The 15888-nt window shown below is 47.7% G+C and overlaps 1 protein-coding gene across 1 annotated transcript in view; it reads right to left on the reverse strand.

Annotated features, from left to right (window-relative positions):
- The window catches only part of SFRP1 (secreted frizzled related protein 1), a 54143-nt gene extending 38521 nt beyond the window's left edge, over nucleotides 1-15622 (reverse strand). The window contains 3 exon segments of the mRNA XM_029065917.2: nucleotides 7016-7093; nucleotides 14730-14763; nucleotides 14765-15622. Coding sequence (XP_028921750.1) covers nucleotides 7016-7093; nucleotides 14730-14763; nucleotides 14765-15283 — 631 coding nt within the window. The 5' untranslated portion in view covers nucleotides 15284-15622.
- Between the last annotated feature and the right edge of the window lie 266 nt (nucleotides 15623-15888).

Consider the following 15888-nt stretch of genomic DNA (forward strand, 5'->3'; position numbering starts at 1 on the left):
GGGAGTTTTTGGTGCTTATTTTCTAAAGTAACCCTCCATCTTAAAGCCAACTTTGGCTCCAAGCCCCAGTCATCTGTAGACTGAAGGTTTATTCAGAAGAGGGCCTCATTACTTCATGGAGCAGTCAGAATCCTTGGTCAAAGCAAATAATCAGACCAGATGAAATCTACTGCTTAACATTTGCAGTAATTTATCAGGCAGATATAGCAGGGTTATCCTCAAGAATCTGCACACCACATTCAGGTGCTGTTCACAAAGAATAATAAAGAGGAAACTTCAGATGAAAAAAAATTGAAATTTGAGCTTCCCTAGGGAGGCTAGGGAAATGGAACACTAGAGACTTAAGATGTGAAGTGACCAGTACCCCCCAGAAACAGAAGCCCTCAATGTTTGAAGATTGAGCTTTTCCCCTCTCGCATCTCCAACACCACAGAGATTTCCCAGAGCTTCTTGTGCCATTTCTCTTGGCCTTGTCCTCGGGACTAGAGAGAGGTGGGGGTAGACATGTGGTCACTACACAAGCCTACCTTTGTGTCTTCCCAGCTTTCAACTCTACACCAAGTCCAAACACAGAGCACCTCGTAATTCATTCTTGAACTAGTCCACTCAGCTGGGTAGGGTTTCCACTTCTATGGGAACTGGAAGGACTGGGTTTTGCTGCATTAGAGGATGGAGGTTGACTAGGATTTCTGGGACCCTCTAGCCTCTGGGGATGGAACTCTAGTCCAGGCCTCAATAGGACAAACCACAGATTGATCTAGCTGCCTCTCTGGACTTTGATGCCAATGTTGATGCAAGAAGCTGGTGCATGAGAAGCAGCGTAACCTAGTAGAAAGAGCAGGGGCCTGAGAGTCAGAGGACCTGGGTTCTAATTTTGGCTCCACCACTTGCCTGCTGTGTAACCTCAGGCAAGTCACTTAACTTCTCTGTGCCTCAGTTTCCTCATCTGTTAAATGGGGATTCTATACCCATTCTCTCTCCTACAGAGACTGTGAGCCCCATTTGGGACAGGGACCATGCCCGACCTAATCAACATGAAATATTTGTTAAACGCTTACTACGTGCCAAGCACTGTTCTAATCTCCGGGTGGGGAGATGGGGGGGAGGGGAAAATAATGTAATCAGGTTGTCCCACGTGGGGCTCATAGTCTTAATCTCCATTTTACAGATGAGGGAACTGAGGCATAGAGAACTTAAGTGACTTGCCCAAAGTCACACAACTAAGTGGCGGAACTGGAATTAGAACCATGACCTCTGACTCCTAAGCTCGTGCTCTTTCCACTGAGCCACTTTGCTTCTTTCTCTCTGTTCCTCCTCCCCTCTCCTCCCCGCCCCGCTGCCCTCTGCTCTCTCCCCTTCCCCTCCCCTCAGCATTGTGCTTATTTGTATATATTTATTACCCTATTTATTTTGTTAATTAGGTGTATATCTCCATGATTCTATTTATCTTGATGATGTTGTTTTGTTTTGTCCCGTTTTGCTTTGCTGTCTCCCCTGTTTAGACTGTGAGCCTATTATTGGGCAGGGATTGTCTCTATCTGTGGCTGAATTGTACATTGCAAGCACTTAGTACAGTACTCTGCACATAGTAAGTGCTCAATAAACACTATTGAATGAATGAACTTGAATCTACCCCAGTGCTTAGAACTGTGCTTGACACATAGTAAGTGCTAAATAAATACCATAATCATCATCATTATCATTTTGCCTAAGGTGCAAGCATAAGACTCTGTGTTTCATTCCCCACAGGCAGCAGAGTCAAGGGGGTCTTTATTTTGCCTTTCCTCCCCTCTATCCAGGAAAGGAGAGAGAGGACTCCAGAGTGGAAAAGCTGGAACTTTGGGGACAGTGGGTGGATCCCGACGGTGACTAGTGAAGATGCAAGACAGGGTCTAACCTGCTCAGGGACAAAAATCTGTTGGCATGGGAGTGGACATTCTTGCTCTCTTCCTGACGGGCAGCCCAGTACAGAAATGACTCAGTGTCCTTGACAAATGCACTGAGTGCTGAGTTTTGTATCATCCCAGCCCCCCGACTCCTGGGAGGGAGAGGGTGGTGAAGTAGGTGTCGGGGGCCGCTCCTGGAGTTGGGAGGAAGAAAGCCATAGATTCACTGAGGGAAAAGGGACTTCAGAAAGCCATTACTCTACAGCTAGGGAGGACTGGTAGCCCCCTACCAGGATCCTAGTTTGACAGAAACTCTCTCTCCCTGGGCATCAAAGAAGAGGCAGTGAAGTCTAGTGGAGAGGGCACAGGACTGGGAGTCAGGAGACCTAATCCTGGCTCCAGAACTTGCCTGCTGGGTGTCCTGGAGCAAGACACTTAACTTTTCTCTGTCTCAGATTCCTTGGGTGTAAAATGGGGATTAAATATCTGTTCATCCTATCCTCCTTAGACTATGAGCCTCCTTTGGGACAGCGTTGTGACTGATCTGATTGTATGGTATCTACCCTAGCGCCTAGCACATAGTAGGTATTTAACAAATACTACATGTATTATTATTATTATTATTATCATCAGAAGTCAATCTCTCCCCTCACCCCTGGCCTCTGGAAATAGATAACCCAGAACAGCAGAAAAATGCTACTGACAATTGTGTTATGCATTCACTATGTGCCAAACACTGTATTAAGGGATGACCTAATAAGCAAATTAAATACAGTCCCTATCCCTCTTGGGATAGTGTAAGCAGGAGAAACAACAGGTAATTCATTCCCCGTTTTACAGATGAGGAAACTGAGGCACAGAAACGCCTCAAGACACAAGAGCAGGCAAGCAGAAGAGCTGGGGTGGGAACCCGTGTCTCCTGACTCTTGGATGCATGGAACTTTACCAATAGGCCACCGTGCTTACCAACATCCCGGAAGAAGATTGGCCAGGCGATAACTCTGTCCTTCCCCTTCCCCTCCCCTCAGCACTGTGATCATTTGTATATTTTAATTAATGCCCTATTTATTTTGTTAGTAGGATGTACAACCCCTTGATTCTATTTATCTTGATGATGTCTTGTTTTGTTCTGTTTTGCTTTGCTGTCTGTCTCCCCCGTTTAGACTGTGAGCCCATCACTGGACAGGGATTGTCTCTATCTGTTGCCAAATTGTCCATTTCAAGCGCTTAGTACAGTGCCCTGCAAATAGTAAGCGCTGAGTAAATACTATTGAATGAATGAATGAACTAACCGAGAGATTCACCTTTCTCCTCTTCCACCCTGGTCCCTGTCCCCTGCCAACGTAGGGTCTCCCTCACCACCACCTGGACGGAACGGCCTTCTCCCTCCTTGGCCTTGGCCTCCTTTTTGGACGCCGTGGTCTCTGAGTGGAGTAACACTGACACCTAGAGGCAGGCTTAGCAACCACCAGACCAACTGGCCTAGGACTGCCAGGGAGGCTTCTCTCAATCGTCCAGTGGTCATTCATTCAATCGTATTTACTGAGGGCTATGTGCAGAGCACTGGACTAAGCACTTGGAATGGACAATTCGGCCACAGATCGAGACCATCCCTGCCCAATGACGGGTTCACAGTCGAAACCCTGACTCTGGGTTACCAGAGTCTGTGATTTCCTTAGCTCGGGGTGGGATGTGACCAACTTTGTAGGCCTTCATTCATTCATTCATTCATTCATTCATTCATTCATTCATTCATTCATTCGTTCGTTCATTCATTCAATAGTATTTATTGAGCATTGACTATGTGCAGAGCACTGGACTAAGTGCTTGGAATGTACAATTCGGCCACAGATCGAGACCATCCCTGCCCACAGTCAAAACCCTGACTCTGGGTTACCAGAGTCTGGGATTTCCTTAGCTCGGGGTGGGATGTGACCAACTTTGTAGGCCTTCATTCATTCATTCATTCATTTATTCATTCATTCATTCATTCGTTCGTTCGTTCATTCATTCATTCGTATTTATTGAGCGCTGACTATGTGCAGAGCACTGGACTAAGCGCTTGGAATGGACAATTCGGCCACAGATCGAGATCATCCCTGCCCAATGACGGATTCACAGTGGAAACCCTGACTCTGGGTTACCAGTGTCTGTGATTTCCTCAGCTCGGGGTGGGATGTGAACAAACTTGTAGGCGTTCATTCATTCATTCATTCATTCATTCATTCATTCATTCATTCATTCATTCATATTTATTGAGCACTGACTATGTGCAGAGCACTGTACTAAGCGCTTGGAATGTGCCATTCGGGCACAGATAGAGACCATCCCTGCCCAATGATGGACTCACAGTGGAAACCCTGACTCTGGGTTACCAGCGTCTGTGATTTCCTCAGTTCAGGGTGGGATGTGACCAACACTATAGGCCTTCATTCATTCATTTATTCATTCAATAGTATTTATTGAGCGCTTACTATGTGCAGAGCACTGGACTAAGCGTTTGGAATGTACAATTCGGCAACAGATAGAGACAATCCCTGCCCAATGATGGGCTTACGGTCTAATCGGGGGAGACAGACGGACAAAAACAAGACAACATAATCACGATAATTAGAATCAAGGGGATGTACACCTCATTAACAAATAAATAGGGTAATAAAAATATATACAAATGAGCCTTCCCACAAGGCCCAGTGTTGTAGCAGTGGTAATAGTAATAATAATAGTAGGAGTTATAGTGGTAATAGTAGCGGAAACAGTCATTGTAATAGTAGCAGTAATAGTACTTGTAGTCATATTATTCAATCATATTTATTGAGCACTTACTCTGTGCAGAGCACTGTACTAAGCACTTGGAAGGTATTAGTAATGGTAGTAGTAATGCTAGCAGTGTAGCTCAGTGGAAAGAGCCCAGGCTTGGGAGTCAGAGGTCATGGGTTCTAATTCCACCTCTGCCAGTTGTCAGCTGGATGACTTTGGGCAAGTCAGTTCTCTGTTTCTCATCTGTAAAATGGGATTGAAGCCTGTGAGCCCCATGTGGGACAACCTGATTATGGAAAGAGCCTGGGCTTGGGAGTCAGAGGTTGAGGGTTCAAATCCCAGCTCGGATGCTTCTCAGCTGTATGACTTTGGGCGAGTCACTTCACTTCTCTCTGCCCCAGTTCCCTCCTCTGTAAAATGGGGATTAAGACTGTGAGCCCCACGTGGGACAACCGGATCACCTTGTATCTACCCCAGTACTTAGAACAGTGCTTTGCACATAGTAAGTGCTTAACAAACGCCATCATTATCACTGTTATTACCGTGAATCTACCCCAGTGCTTAGAACAGTGCTTGGTTCCTAGTAAGTGCTTAAGAAATACTGTCATTATTATTAGTAATGGTAGCTGTAGTAGTAATGTTAATAATAGTAGCAATAGTAGTATTAATAGTAATAGCAGTAGTAATAATAGTAGTAATAATAGTAATAATAATAATAATAGTAATAATAATGTTGGTATTTGTTAAGCGCTTACTATGTGCAGAGCACTGTTCTAAGTGCTGGGGTAAACACAGGGGAAGCAGGTTGTCCCACGTAGGGCTCCCAGTCTTCATCCCCATTTTACAGATGAGGGAACTGAGGCACAGAGAAGTTAAGTGACGCCCACAGTCACACAGCTGACAAGTGGCAGAGCTGGGATTCGAACTCATGAGCCCTGACTCCAAAGCCCATGCTCTTTCCACTGCGCCACGCTGCTAATAGTAGGGAGAGGCAGTTTGGTCTAGTGGATAGAGCACAGGCCTGGGAGTCAGAGGATCTGGGTCCTAATCCCAACTCTGCCACTTGTGAGCTCTGTGATCCTGGGCAAGTCAGTTAAGGTCTCTGTGCCTCAGTTACCTCATCTATAAAATGGGAGTTCAATAACTGTACTCTCCCCTACTCAGACTGTGAGCCCCATGTGGGATCACATGGATGATCTACCCCTATCTACCCCAGGGCTTAATTCGGTGCTTGACAGAGTAAGCGCTTAATAAATACAACACATTATTATTACCATTATCGTCATTATTAAAAATGATGATAGTGGTAAGAGTAACAGTACTAGTAAGTATTAAGTGCTAACTGGGTCCACTGTATTAATTGTTGGGAAAGAATGCACAGGTGGGAAGACCTTGGAATTACCAACCGGTCTCTCAAGAATGAAGTGAGAGGGATGCTAAGTCTGTAGCTTCCAGAAAGTTACCAAGAGGTTGTACTTGGATCTGTACCCTTCAGACAAGTGGTATTCACCCCACCCTCAATCCCATAGAATTTAAATAACTGTATCATTTATGTATATTATTATCTGACTCCCCCTCTAGACTGTTAGCTCTTTGTGGGCAGGGAACATGCCTACCAAGTCTGTTGTACTCTTTCTAATGCTTAGTTCAGTGCTCTGCCCAGATTAAGTGATCAGTAAATACCACTGATTGATTGACTGAGTGAAGAAGACAGATGCTATGCTGAACTGCCCTGTCCCTGGGTGCCTGGTGAGAAAAAAATTGGTGACCCCTACACCACGGCACCTCCTGCCCCATCAGCAAGCCTGCCCGATGGCCATTCTGGAGAAAGGCTTGAAGCAGCATAATGTAGTGAATAGAACACAGGCCAGCGAGTCAGAAGACCATAGGTTCTAATCCTGGCACTGCCACCTCTCTGCTGTGGGACCTTGGGCAAATCACTTCACTTTTCTGTGTCTCAGTTACCTCATCTCTAAAATGAGTTTGAGACCGCGAGCCCCACATGGGGCAGGGAATATGTCCAACCCACTTTGTTTGTAACTACCCCAGTACTTAGTACAGTGTCTGACCCTTAAATACAATAATTTTTATTATTATTATTACTATTAGTATTAAGGGTGATCTGAATCAGAGGAGGCCCTGCCTGTACCCCTGCCCATGCCAAAAGAATCCCCGTCCTGCTCTACATTAGAAGTCAGTCGATTGTATTTATTGAGTGCTTACTGTATGCAGAGCACCATATTAAGCACTTAGGACAGTACGATATACAATAAACAGACACATTCTTACAGGCTAGAGGACTGTAAAAAGGGAGCCCCGGCTCAAGTAACCTAGGAGGTTAACCGGAAGCCAGCTGAACACGTCCTTACCAAATTCACTCGCACAGAGGTGTTCTATGATGGCTTCGGATTTCATCTCGTTGTCACATGGAGGACAGACTGCAGTGCCTGCAGGAGAAGAGAACAGGTCAGACACCGAAGCCCCCGATGGAGTCCCCTATCATCTGCGTAGCTCAGTGGAAAGAGCCCGGGATTGGGAGTCAGAGGTCATGGGTTGGAATCCCAGCTCTGCCAACTTGTCGGCTGTGTGACTGTGGGCAAGTCACTTAACTTCTCTGTGCCTCAGTTACCTCATCTGTACAATAGGGATTAACACTGTGAGCCCCACGTGGGACAACCTGATTACCCTGTATCTACCCCTGCACTTAGAACAGTGCTCTGCACATAGTAAGTGCTTAACAAATACCAACATCATTATTATTATTATCTGGAGGACTTGGGTCTTTGGAAGAAGACAGTGGGTACTGTTGGTTAGGGATAGGCTTGAAAGAAGCCTTCCTAAGGGTCTGAGGCTGAGGGAACTCTCCTCAGCTATAGGCTAGAGATTAACTGGTCCATCCAAACACCATCTAAATTAGCACTGCAGGAAAGGAGGGAAAAATCAATCAGTGGCACTGAGTACCTCCTGAGTGCTAGGCACTGTATTAAGTGCTTAGGAGAGTAAAAGAATGGCCAGATATACTATCACCAGCCCCAAGAAGTACATAAACAAATGGGAGAGAAAGAGGAAGAGATAGAAAGATAGGGATAATTGGAGGAAGAACAAGGGTATGACTGGAAACAATACAAGCACATCAGGATGAAATGTTCAAATTACTGAATGAACAGAGTAAAAATATACAGTATATATCTATTCATGATTAAAAGTATATAGTATATATCTATTCATGAATACAAGTGTATGAAAAGCAGCATGGCCTAGTGACAAGATCCCTGATCTGGGAATCCGAGGACCTGGGTTCTAATCCCACCTCTGCCACTTTGCTGCTATGTGACCTTGGGCAAGTCATTTAACTTCTCTTTGCCTCAGTTACCTCATATGCAAAATGGGGATTAAGACTGTGAGCCCTACTTGGGACAGGGACTGTGGTCAACTAGATCTTTTTTTTTTTAAATGCCATTTGTTAGGCGCTTACTTTGTGCCACACACTCTACTAAGCCCTGGGGTAGATATAAAGTAATCAGGCAGACACAGTCCATATCTCACATGTGGCTCACAGTCTTTATCCCCATATTACAGATGAGGTGATTGAGGCACAGAGAAGTGAAGTGACTTGCTCAAGGTCACACAGCAGACAAGTGGCAGAGCCTGGATTAGAACCCAAGTCCTTCTGACTTCCAGGCCCATGGTCTACCTTGTATCTATCCCAGCTCTTAGTACAGTGCCTGGTATATAGTAAGTGCTTAATACCATTAAAAAATAAATAAGCAAAAAGTGCTGAGGGGAAGATTAAAGTAATCAAGTCCTAAAGGTGGGTGCTATTTAATCAGGGAAGGCATCCGGAGGAGGTGGGATTTCAAGAAGAGGCTTAAAGAAGTTGGGGAGAGTTGTGGTCTGGAAGATTAGCAGGGGAATGAGCTAGGGATCAGAAGTGGGAGAATCGAGAGCAAGATACACTTAGTAGGAAAGTATTTGTGTGTGGCAGGGCCAGAGAGTGAGAGCAAGGAGTGGGAGGTGAAGAGAGAGGATAGGTTAGAAAGAAAGAACTGGTGCAGGGACTTAATGCCAATGGTAAGGATCTTCTTGATACAGCGAGAGATGGATAACCACTGGGGTTTCTAAAGAATCAAAGGAAGCAAAAGGTTTGCCTCAATAATAACTGTGACACACTGTGTGTCAAGCACTCCACTAAGCGCTGAGGATAGCTACAAGATAACCAGGTCCCACACAGGGGTCACAGCCTAAGTAGGAGGGAGAAGGTACTGAATCCCCATTTTGAAGCTGAGGGAACTGAGGCACAGAGAAGTGAAGTGTCTTGTACAAGGTCACACAGCAGGCAAGGGGCAAAGCTGGTAATAGAACCCAGGTCCTCTGATTCCTAGATTCGTGCTCTTTCCATTAGCCCATGCTGCTTCTCACTTGTTAGTTGGAGTCAGTATTGTTTCCACAAATGTCAGTATTGTTTCCACAGTAGGGGCTTTGTCTAACTGCAATTAGTTTAGTTTTATTTAGTCTCTTAGGATTCTTTTCCTATTTCTCTGGCCACCTCGAGCCCCATCTCAGTGGTCAAGCCTAGTGAACCAAACCCAGCATCCAAAGGTTGCACCAAACCCAGGCTTGACTGAAAAGAATCCAATGGCAATTCCCCAACCCCAACCCCAATCCCATACAGCCCAACCCCTTAAAGGGCAAGGTTTACATTGAGGGTCTCTGACAGAGCAGGAAGGAAGTGGGAGTCGGGGGTGGGCAGCAGCAAAGGGGAAGAGCTGCCAAATGGAAGAGCAGAAATTGGTGGGGGGAGAGATCGTACTTTAATTAGTGAGTGCTTGCAAAGTGCTTTGAAGATGAGGAGTGCTGGGGAAGTGCTAAGGACTGTTAGGGTGAACTTCCGGGCCTGAACTAGACTGGGCCCCTCGATGTTAGGATCTGCAGCAGAGAGAGGGCAAGAAGAGGGGATTGTCCCTCTGGTGGTGGGAGTCCAGGGATGAGAAGGGCACCCATTGGCCAATACACAGAACAATTATGGAAGAAACAAAACATGGACCCTCTACCATTCATGAAGACTGCGATAAAAGCAGTGTGGCTTAGTGGATAGAGCACAGGCCTGGGAGTCAGAAGGTCCTGGGTTCTAATCCCGGCTCTGTCTTGTGTCTGCTGTGTGACTTTGGGCAAGTCACTTCACTTCTCTGCACCTCAGTTACCTCATCGGTAAAATAGGAATTAAGAGTGTGAGCCCTATGTGGACAGGGATGGTGTCCAACCTGATTAACTTGTATCTACCGCAGTGCTTAGAACAGTGCTTGATACATAGTAAGCACTTAAGTGCCATAATTATTATTATTACATCTCATATCGTTCTGACTCATACCCATTGGTGGGCAATTGTATAGCCACTTGGGACTTAGAGAGTCTAGGTTGGGGGCAGGTTGGTGGCAAACTTCAAAAAGAGGAAGAGGAACGTTGCTATGATCAATTCTCTAGGATGATGTTAAGAACAGCGGTTATTCCAAATAGATCACAAAAAGACATCCCAAACTCAGAGCTGGGATCGCAGTGAACGTGAGAAATTGTGCAGCAACAGAGTACAAATGCAAAGAGAGCATAATTCCCATTCAGTACCTCCATCCCCTGCCTAGCGAGTCCCAGCACCACGTCAGCAAAAGTGCTTGCCTGATACCACGTAATCTCATCCTTGTTCTCTACATGATCCTAGCCCAGACAAGTAGAGATGGTTCACAGTAAACTCCAGTGAGTAGTGTATTCTAGAGTAGGGTTTACACACAACACATACACACGCATGCACACACATTTTGCTTGCTCTCAGGAACACACACTCAAAAACATGTCCAAGTCTGGTGAATGACCAGGCATCTTGCCAGAACAAGAATCAGTATTTCAAAAGGACAGAAGCACACAGTTTTCCATCAGGCTGTAGAAATCAACCTTTCAACTCATGGAAGTTCATTATACATCAGGACTGGTGAATTGATTTGAAGAAAACTCTATGGATGCACTACCAGAATGACTGCAGATGGAGGTCGGGCACTATGGGACAGATGCATCCATGGCATCGCTATGGGTCAGAGACGGCTCGACAGAATGATACAAGACAAGATACTATCAAAGAAGCCAGTGACAAGTAGTTACTTTTTGCTTCCTGGCTCTATACCAATGGGAGAAGTGACGGGCAGAGGGCATCCCTACTGGGGAATCTGTCAGGGTCAACATCACCATGGTCTAAAGCGCTGTTATTACTCTAAATCCCCATAGGGAGAGGAGGAGTGTTCTTTATTTTCCCTTGAGGTTTTAGGTGAACAGCCAGAAGCCAACACATTGTAATGTCACAAGAATCTAATCTGAAAGTACAGAGCCAGGCCTTCCAGGATATTGGATCCCCTCTAGCTAAACTCAACTTCTCTGCTCTGCCTAGAAGGCTGCAAACCCAACACCAGCATTTAGAAGTCAGGGCAGAGTAATTTCCTTACCGTTTCTAACTAAGCTTGGACCTTGAAGGTCAGTTTATTGCTTCTTAGGCTAGTTAGTTTGTAGGAGACCTCTGTGTGTTTTCAGCCTCGCTTTTCCCCCTTTTGACTGTTTCCTTATGGACGTCTCTGGAGCAGCTTTAGTCCAGGGGGAGAAGAAGGAATGTGTAATGCAATATTAATCTGTGACTCTCCTGATGTGTCCTTGGGGCCCTGCGGGCTGGGGAGGCAGAAGGAATTCAGCAGGTCATCCATCTGAGAAGCGGAACCAAATCCCGATTTTAAGGTACTAATAAAAAAAATTAAGGGAGAAAAAAGAAACTGAAAGGCTTCATTTTTATTAAAATTTCCAGGTTAGAGAAGGTGGGGGGAAGGGAAGTTAGACAGCGGGGTCAGGACTCAAGTGAACAAGAAGTCAAGCCTTGTACATCCGAAACTCAGGAAGATCAGTTAAGAGCTTTCACTTTTTAAGAGACAGGAAAAGAAAGTCTCTTTAAATGTCCGAGCTCATCACCCACCACCTTGACATTGCAGTCCCAGGAAAGGGAGAGAGAAGTTTTAAAAGGCAGAACTTCGACAACTGCATCTGTTTTTTAAAAAAGGACATGCGGGCTTATGGGGCTGCCCCTTGCCCCCCCCCTCCACACACACACTCATTCACTCACTCACACACGGTCTCTTCTGGCTAACTACACAAAGCAGAGGAGAAAGAGCCCCAGGAACACTGGGAGGATGGCGACTATGCATAGCACTTGTGAAAAATCATTCCGGATGTTCAAAATATGCTCAAAACCTATAAAAATAAATAAAACCAAACCAAGATGTGCCCATTTTTAAAGCTCCAGTCGACAAAAGCTGTTTAAAAACTTTGGGAGGGAGAGGAATTTTCAAGCTACGTATCTAAAAGACTTGAGATGGATTTTCTCTGAAAATGCAGAGCTGGCTCTCCAGCAGGCCTGACAGAGAGCAGCTTGATCATCAGCCCTGGCTTATTCAACATATTCAAGTTCAAGTGGAAACATGGGTCAGCCCAAACTCCCGAATTCAGGGTCGGAACAAAGCTAGGGCAGTGTCCAACCTGGTGAGATTGGAAGGCTGTGAGATCATAAACTGGGTGGCTGAGGTTATTTCTCTGCCTTCTACGAGGTGAGTGGAGATTTGATTAGTGATCACTTCGCAGGTGCTATGCTCGCATCTTAGGCGAGGCACCTCTTCTGCCACTAACTGCAGGGTTTCATTAGAGATGAAGGAGGCTCCCTGCTTCCCCGGAGCTGATCACAATGTCACTAAGCCCATTCACATGCCCGCTTTGGCTCAAACCTGCCACGGATCTTAGCTGCTTGAAGGGACTTTGCTTGAAGGGATTGGCGCTGCCCCTGCCGGGACTGTGGTCAGTTGGGAAAATGTCTCCCAAAAGGCCTCTTCTGGCAAATTAGCCGTCTCCCTTACCTGAGTCAGGCAAGGATGGGAGGAGGCAGAGATACATAAGGGGCGCAACAACAGTCAACGGATTGCTACCACATGTTAATTTGTGGCAGCAGTACTCCGGAGCAAAAGGCACCATAAAGGCATCTTTTTTTCCCCCTCTTTCCCTCTAAATTCCCCTTTGCAGCTGTTTCTGCAGTGGCTGATCCCCTCTCCCCACTCCACAACCAGGGCGGTTTTCCGTAAATCCCAGATAATGGGGTCCCCTTCCTGCCCAAAAGAGGGGCAATTGACGGAAGACCCGCACAGGGCAAGGCGAGGGGGGACTAATCCCTGCAGAGGAAAAAGCCTGTTCGGCTGAAGGGGATGGTTCCACCAGCAGAACATAAAGCGCTTTGTTTGCTCAAGGTAATTGCTCCGCTCTGGCGAAGGTCTGGATTTCCCTTCAGGTTAGCCCTGTGAAGAAAAGGGGGTGGAGAGGGTGGGGGGGAGGGGTACAGAGGGGCTGCCCCATGCCCTCTTCACTGAACTTCGTCGTCCTTCCCTCCAGCCCCTGCTCTGGTTTCGCAGAACATCACTACCGTCACTAACACTGGCTCTCTTAAATCCCATTAAGGGGAAAAAAAGTGTAATTAAGTTATGGTTCCCCTCCACACCCAACCCCTAAAATCCAGGGGCCCTCACGCCTCCGTGTGTGCGATTCTGTGTCTTTTAAAATGCTTTTCCTGTAGTGCTTTTTAGGGTCTGCAAATTCTGAGGGGCCAGCCACACATCTGTTCTCAGCAGCCCTGGACTTAACCAGTCCGGAGTTCGTAGGACTAATCCACACCCTAGTCGAGACAGTGGACATATTGCATTGCTTTCCCTCCCTTGAATTGCCCCCCTCCCCCCCAAAAAATGTGGTGGGGGAGGAGGGGCACAACCGGTGAAAATGGGTGGGGATTTTCGTCTTCCAGTAAAACATTGGTCCCCAGGGCTCTTTCTTAGAGGCAGAGAGGGCGGGGGGCGGTGAGAGAGGAAAGGGGAGCGTGAGCGAAAGAAAAGAAGAAAAAAAAAGAAAGTCCCAAAGGTTTCTAAATGCATTTACAGCCAGTCCGAACGCTGTCCCGGGGCTACTCTATTAAATGACTAAGCGCCGAGTTCCAACCCACCTCCCTGTATCTGCGAAAATAAACAAAGCAGCTTCCAGTATTCTCCCAACCCACATGCACAGACACTCCCTGGCCCTGCCCGACTTTTGGTTCTGAAGCTGAGAACCCCGACCTCTCTTTCACGGCTTCGGGAGACTTCAGTCCCTTATTGGCGACGACGAGGGCGAGAAGACCTCGCCCTTCGAATTCCAGATTGCCAACTTGGTTCCATCCAGAAGAAAGCCCGCGTGGGTCCTGGAGAGGATCCTGGGCACCTGGGGCTGGGGAAAACCACCTTAAGGGCCCGAGAGAGAGAGAGTGGGCTAGGGTAGCACTGGAGGAGGAGGAGGAGGAGGAGAAGAACGAGGAAGGAGCATTAACCAGCCGCTAGCCAGCACGAACGATGGCACGGACTTTCAAATCCTCCAACAAGGCAAAGCCTGGTTGCTCCCTTTTGCAAGGGCGGCGAGCAGAAGGGTGACAGTCCTAGCCCCTGGTTTTAGGGACTTTTGACCTTCCCCCCACCACCACTACCTCCCCCAGGAGAGGGCGGTGAGGCACTCATTCATTCATTCAATCGTATTTATTGAGCGCTTACTATGTGCAGAGCACTGTACTGAGCGCTTGGAATGTACAATTCGGAAACTGAGACAATCTCTGCCCAATAACAGGCTCACAGTCTAAACGGGGGGAGACAGCAAAGCAAAACAGAACAAAACAAAACAAGTAGTCCGGCGTAGATGTCATCGAGATAAATAGAATCATAGATATCTACACATCATTAACAAAATAAATAGAGTAATAAATATATGCAAATAGACACAAGTGCTGTGGGGAGGGGAAGGGGGTAAGATCAGAAGGGGGGATGGGGAGGGGAGCAGAGGGAAAGGGGGGCTCAGTCTGGGAAGACCTCCTGGAGGAGGTGAGCTCTCAGTAGGGCTTCGAAGAGGGGAAGAGAGTTAGTTTGGCGGATGTGAGGAGGCAGGGCATTCCAGGACAGCGGTAGGCCGTGGGTTCGACGGCCAGGGGCCAGGGGCCGGTCTTACCTTGAGGCTTGGAGGCCTCGGTGGCGTTGGGGGGGGGTCATGGCGATGCAGACGTCTCCCTCGGGGAACTTGTCACACTTGAGCATCTCCGGCCAGTAGAAGCCAAAGAACTGCATGACGGGCTCGCAGGAGTCCCGCACGGCCTCGCAGAGCCAGCGGCACGGGTAGATGGGTCGGTCCAGGCACACGGGGGCAAAGAGGGAGCAGAGGAAGACCTGGGTGCCAATGTGGCAGTTCTTGTTGAGGAGAGGGACCCAGCTGCTGGCCTGCTGCTTCACCTCGGCCATGGTCTCGTGCTCCAGCAGATTAGGCAGGACCATCTTCTTGTAGCCCACGTTGTGGCACAGCCGCAAGTCCGCCGGGATGTCCACGCATTGAGGGGGCTTGGTGTAGAATCGCCCACTCTGATAGGACCCGATGTCCGACTGGAAGCTCACATAGTCGTACTCGCTGGCCAGGCCGCTGGCCAAGAGTCCGGCCGCGAAGCAGGCCACCAGCGCCCACACGGCCTGCCAACGGTGGCCCGGCACTCGACCTGCACTGCCCATCCTCATCACCGGGGTGGGGTGGACTTGGTGCTGGGCTCGCCTCTCTCCCCGCTGGCCTCGGGGCCGGACAAAGTTTGAGGCTGTCTCCGGGAGTGTCTAAGAGCGAAAAAGCATTCTCCCCCCACCCCCTCCCCAAAAAAGTCCCACCCTGTCCGGGAAGCTTCTGCCTAGTCCTCAACTTGGCTGCCCGGAAAAAAAAAAAACAAAAACTTGGGATTTTTCAAACTGGTCGTTGCGGGATAGGGGGACGGCCGGACACCACCCGATCTTCCCTGGCCTGGGGATGTGCAGTACCTACTCCGGAGGCTGCGGGATCGAGAGTGCCCGGTGCTCTCGTCGGAGAGAGGCTTCTCAATTCCCCCCTCCCCATCCCCCCTCAGCCAATCAGCTCCCAGCTGCCCTTTGCTACACTCATTTACCAACGTCAGTCACAGGCGCAATTAGCCAATCGTTTCCCTGGCGAGAGGGCTCCGTTGAGTAGAGCTAAATACAGGTCAACACCCCTTAAAACCAAACCGAAAAGAAAGAGAGAAAGAAAATGTTTAAGGCTATAATTAGCTGGGTCTTTGCCAGGAGAGACGGAGAGGACCGTAGTGGTTCTGGCAAACCCA

Source organism: Ornithorhynchus anatinus, chromosome 5 (assembly GCF_004115215.2).
Source record: "Ornithorhynchus anatinus isolate Pmale09 chromosome 5, mOrnAna1.pri.v4, whole genome shotgun sequence".
NCBI classification, from domain to species: Eukaryota; Metazoa; Chordata; class Mammalia; order Monotremata; family Ornithorhynchidae; genus Ornithorhynchus; species Ornithorhynchus anatinus.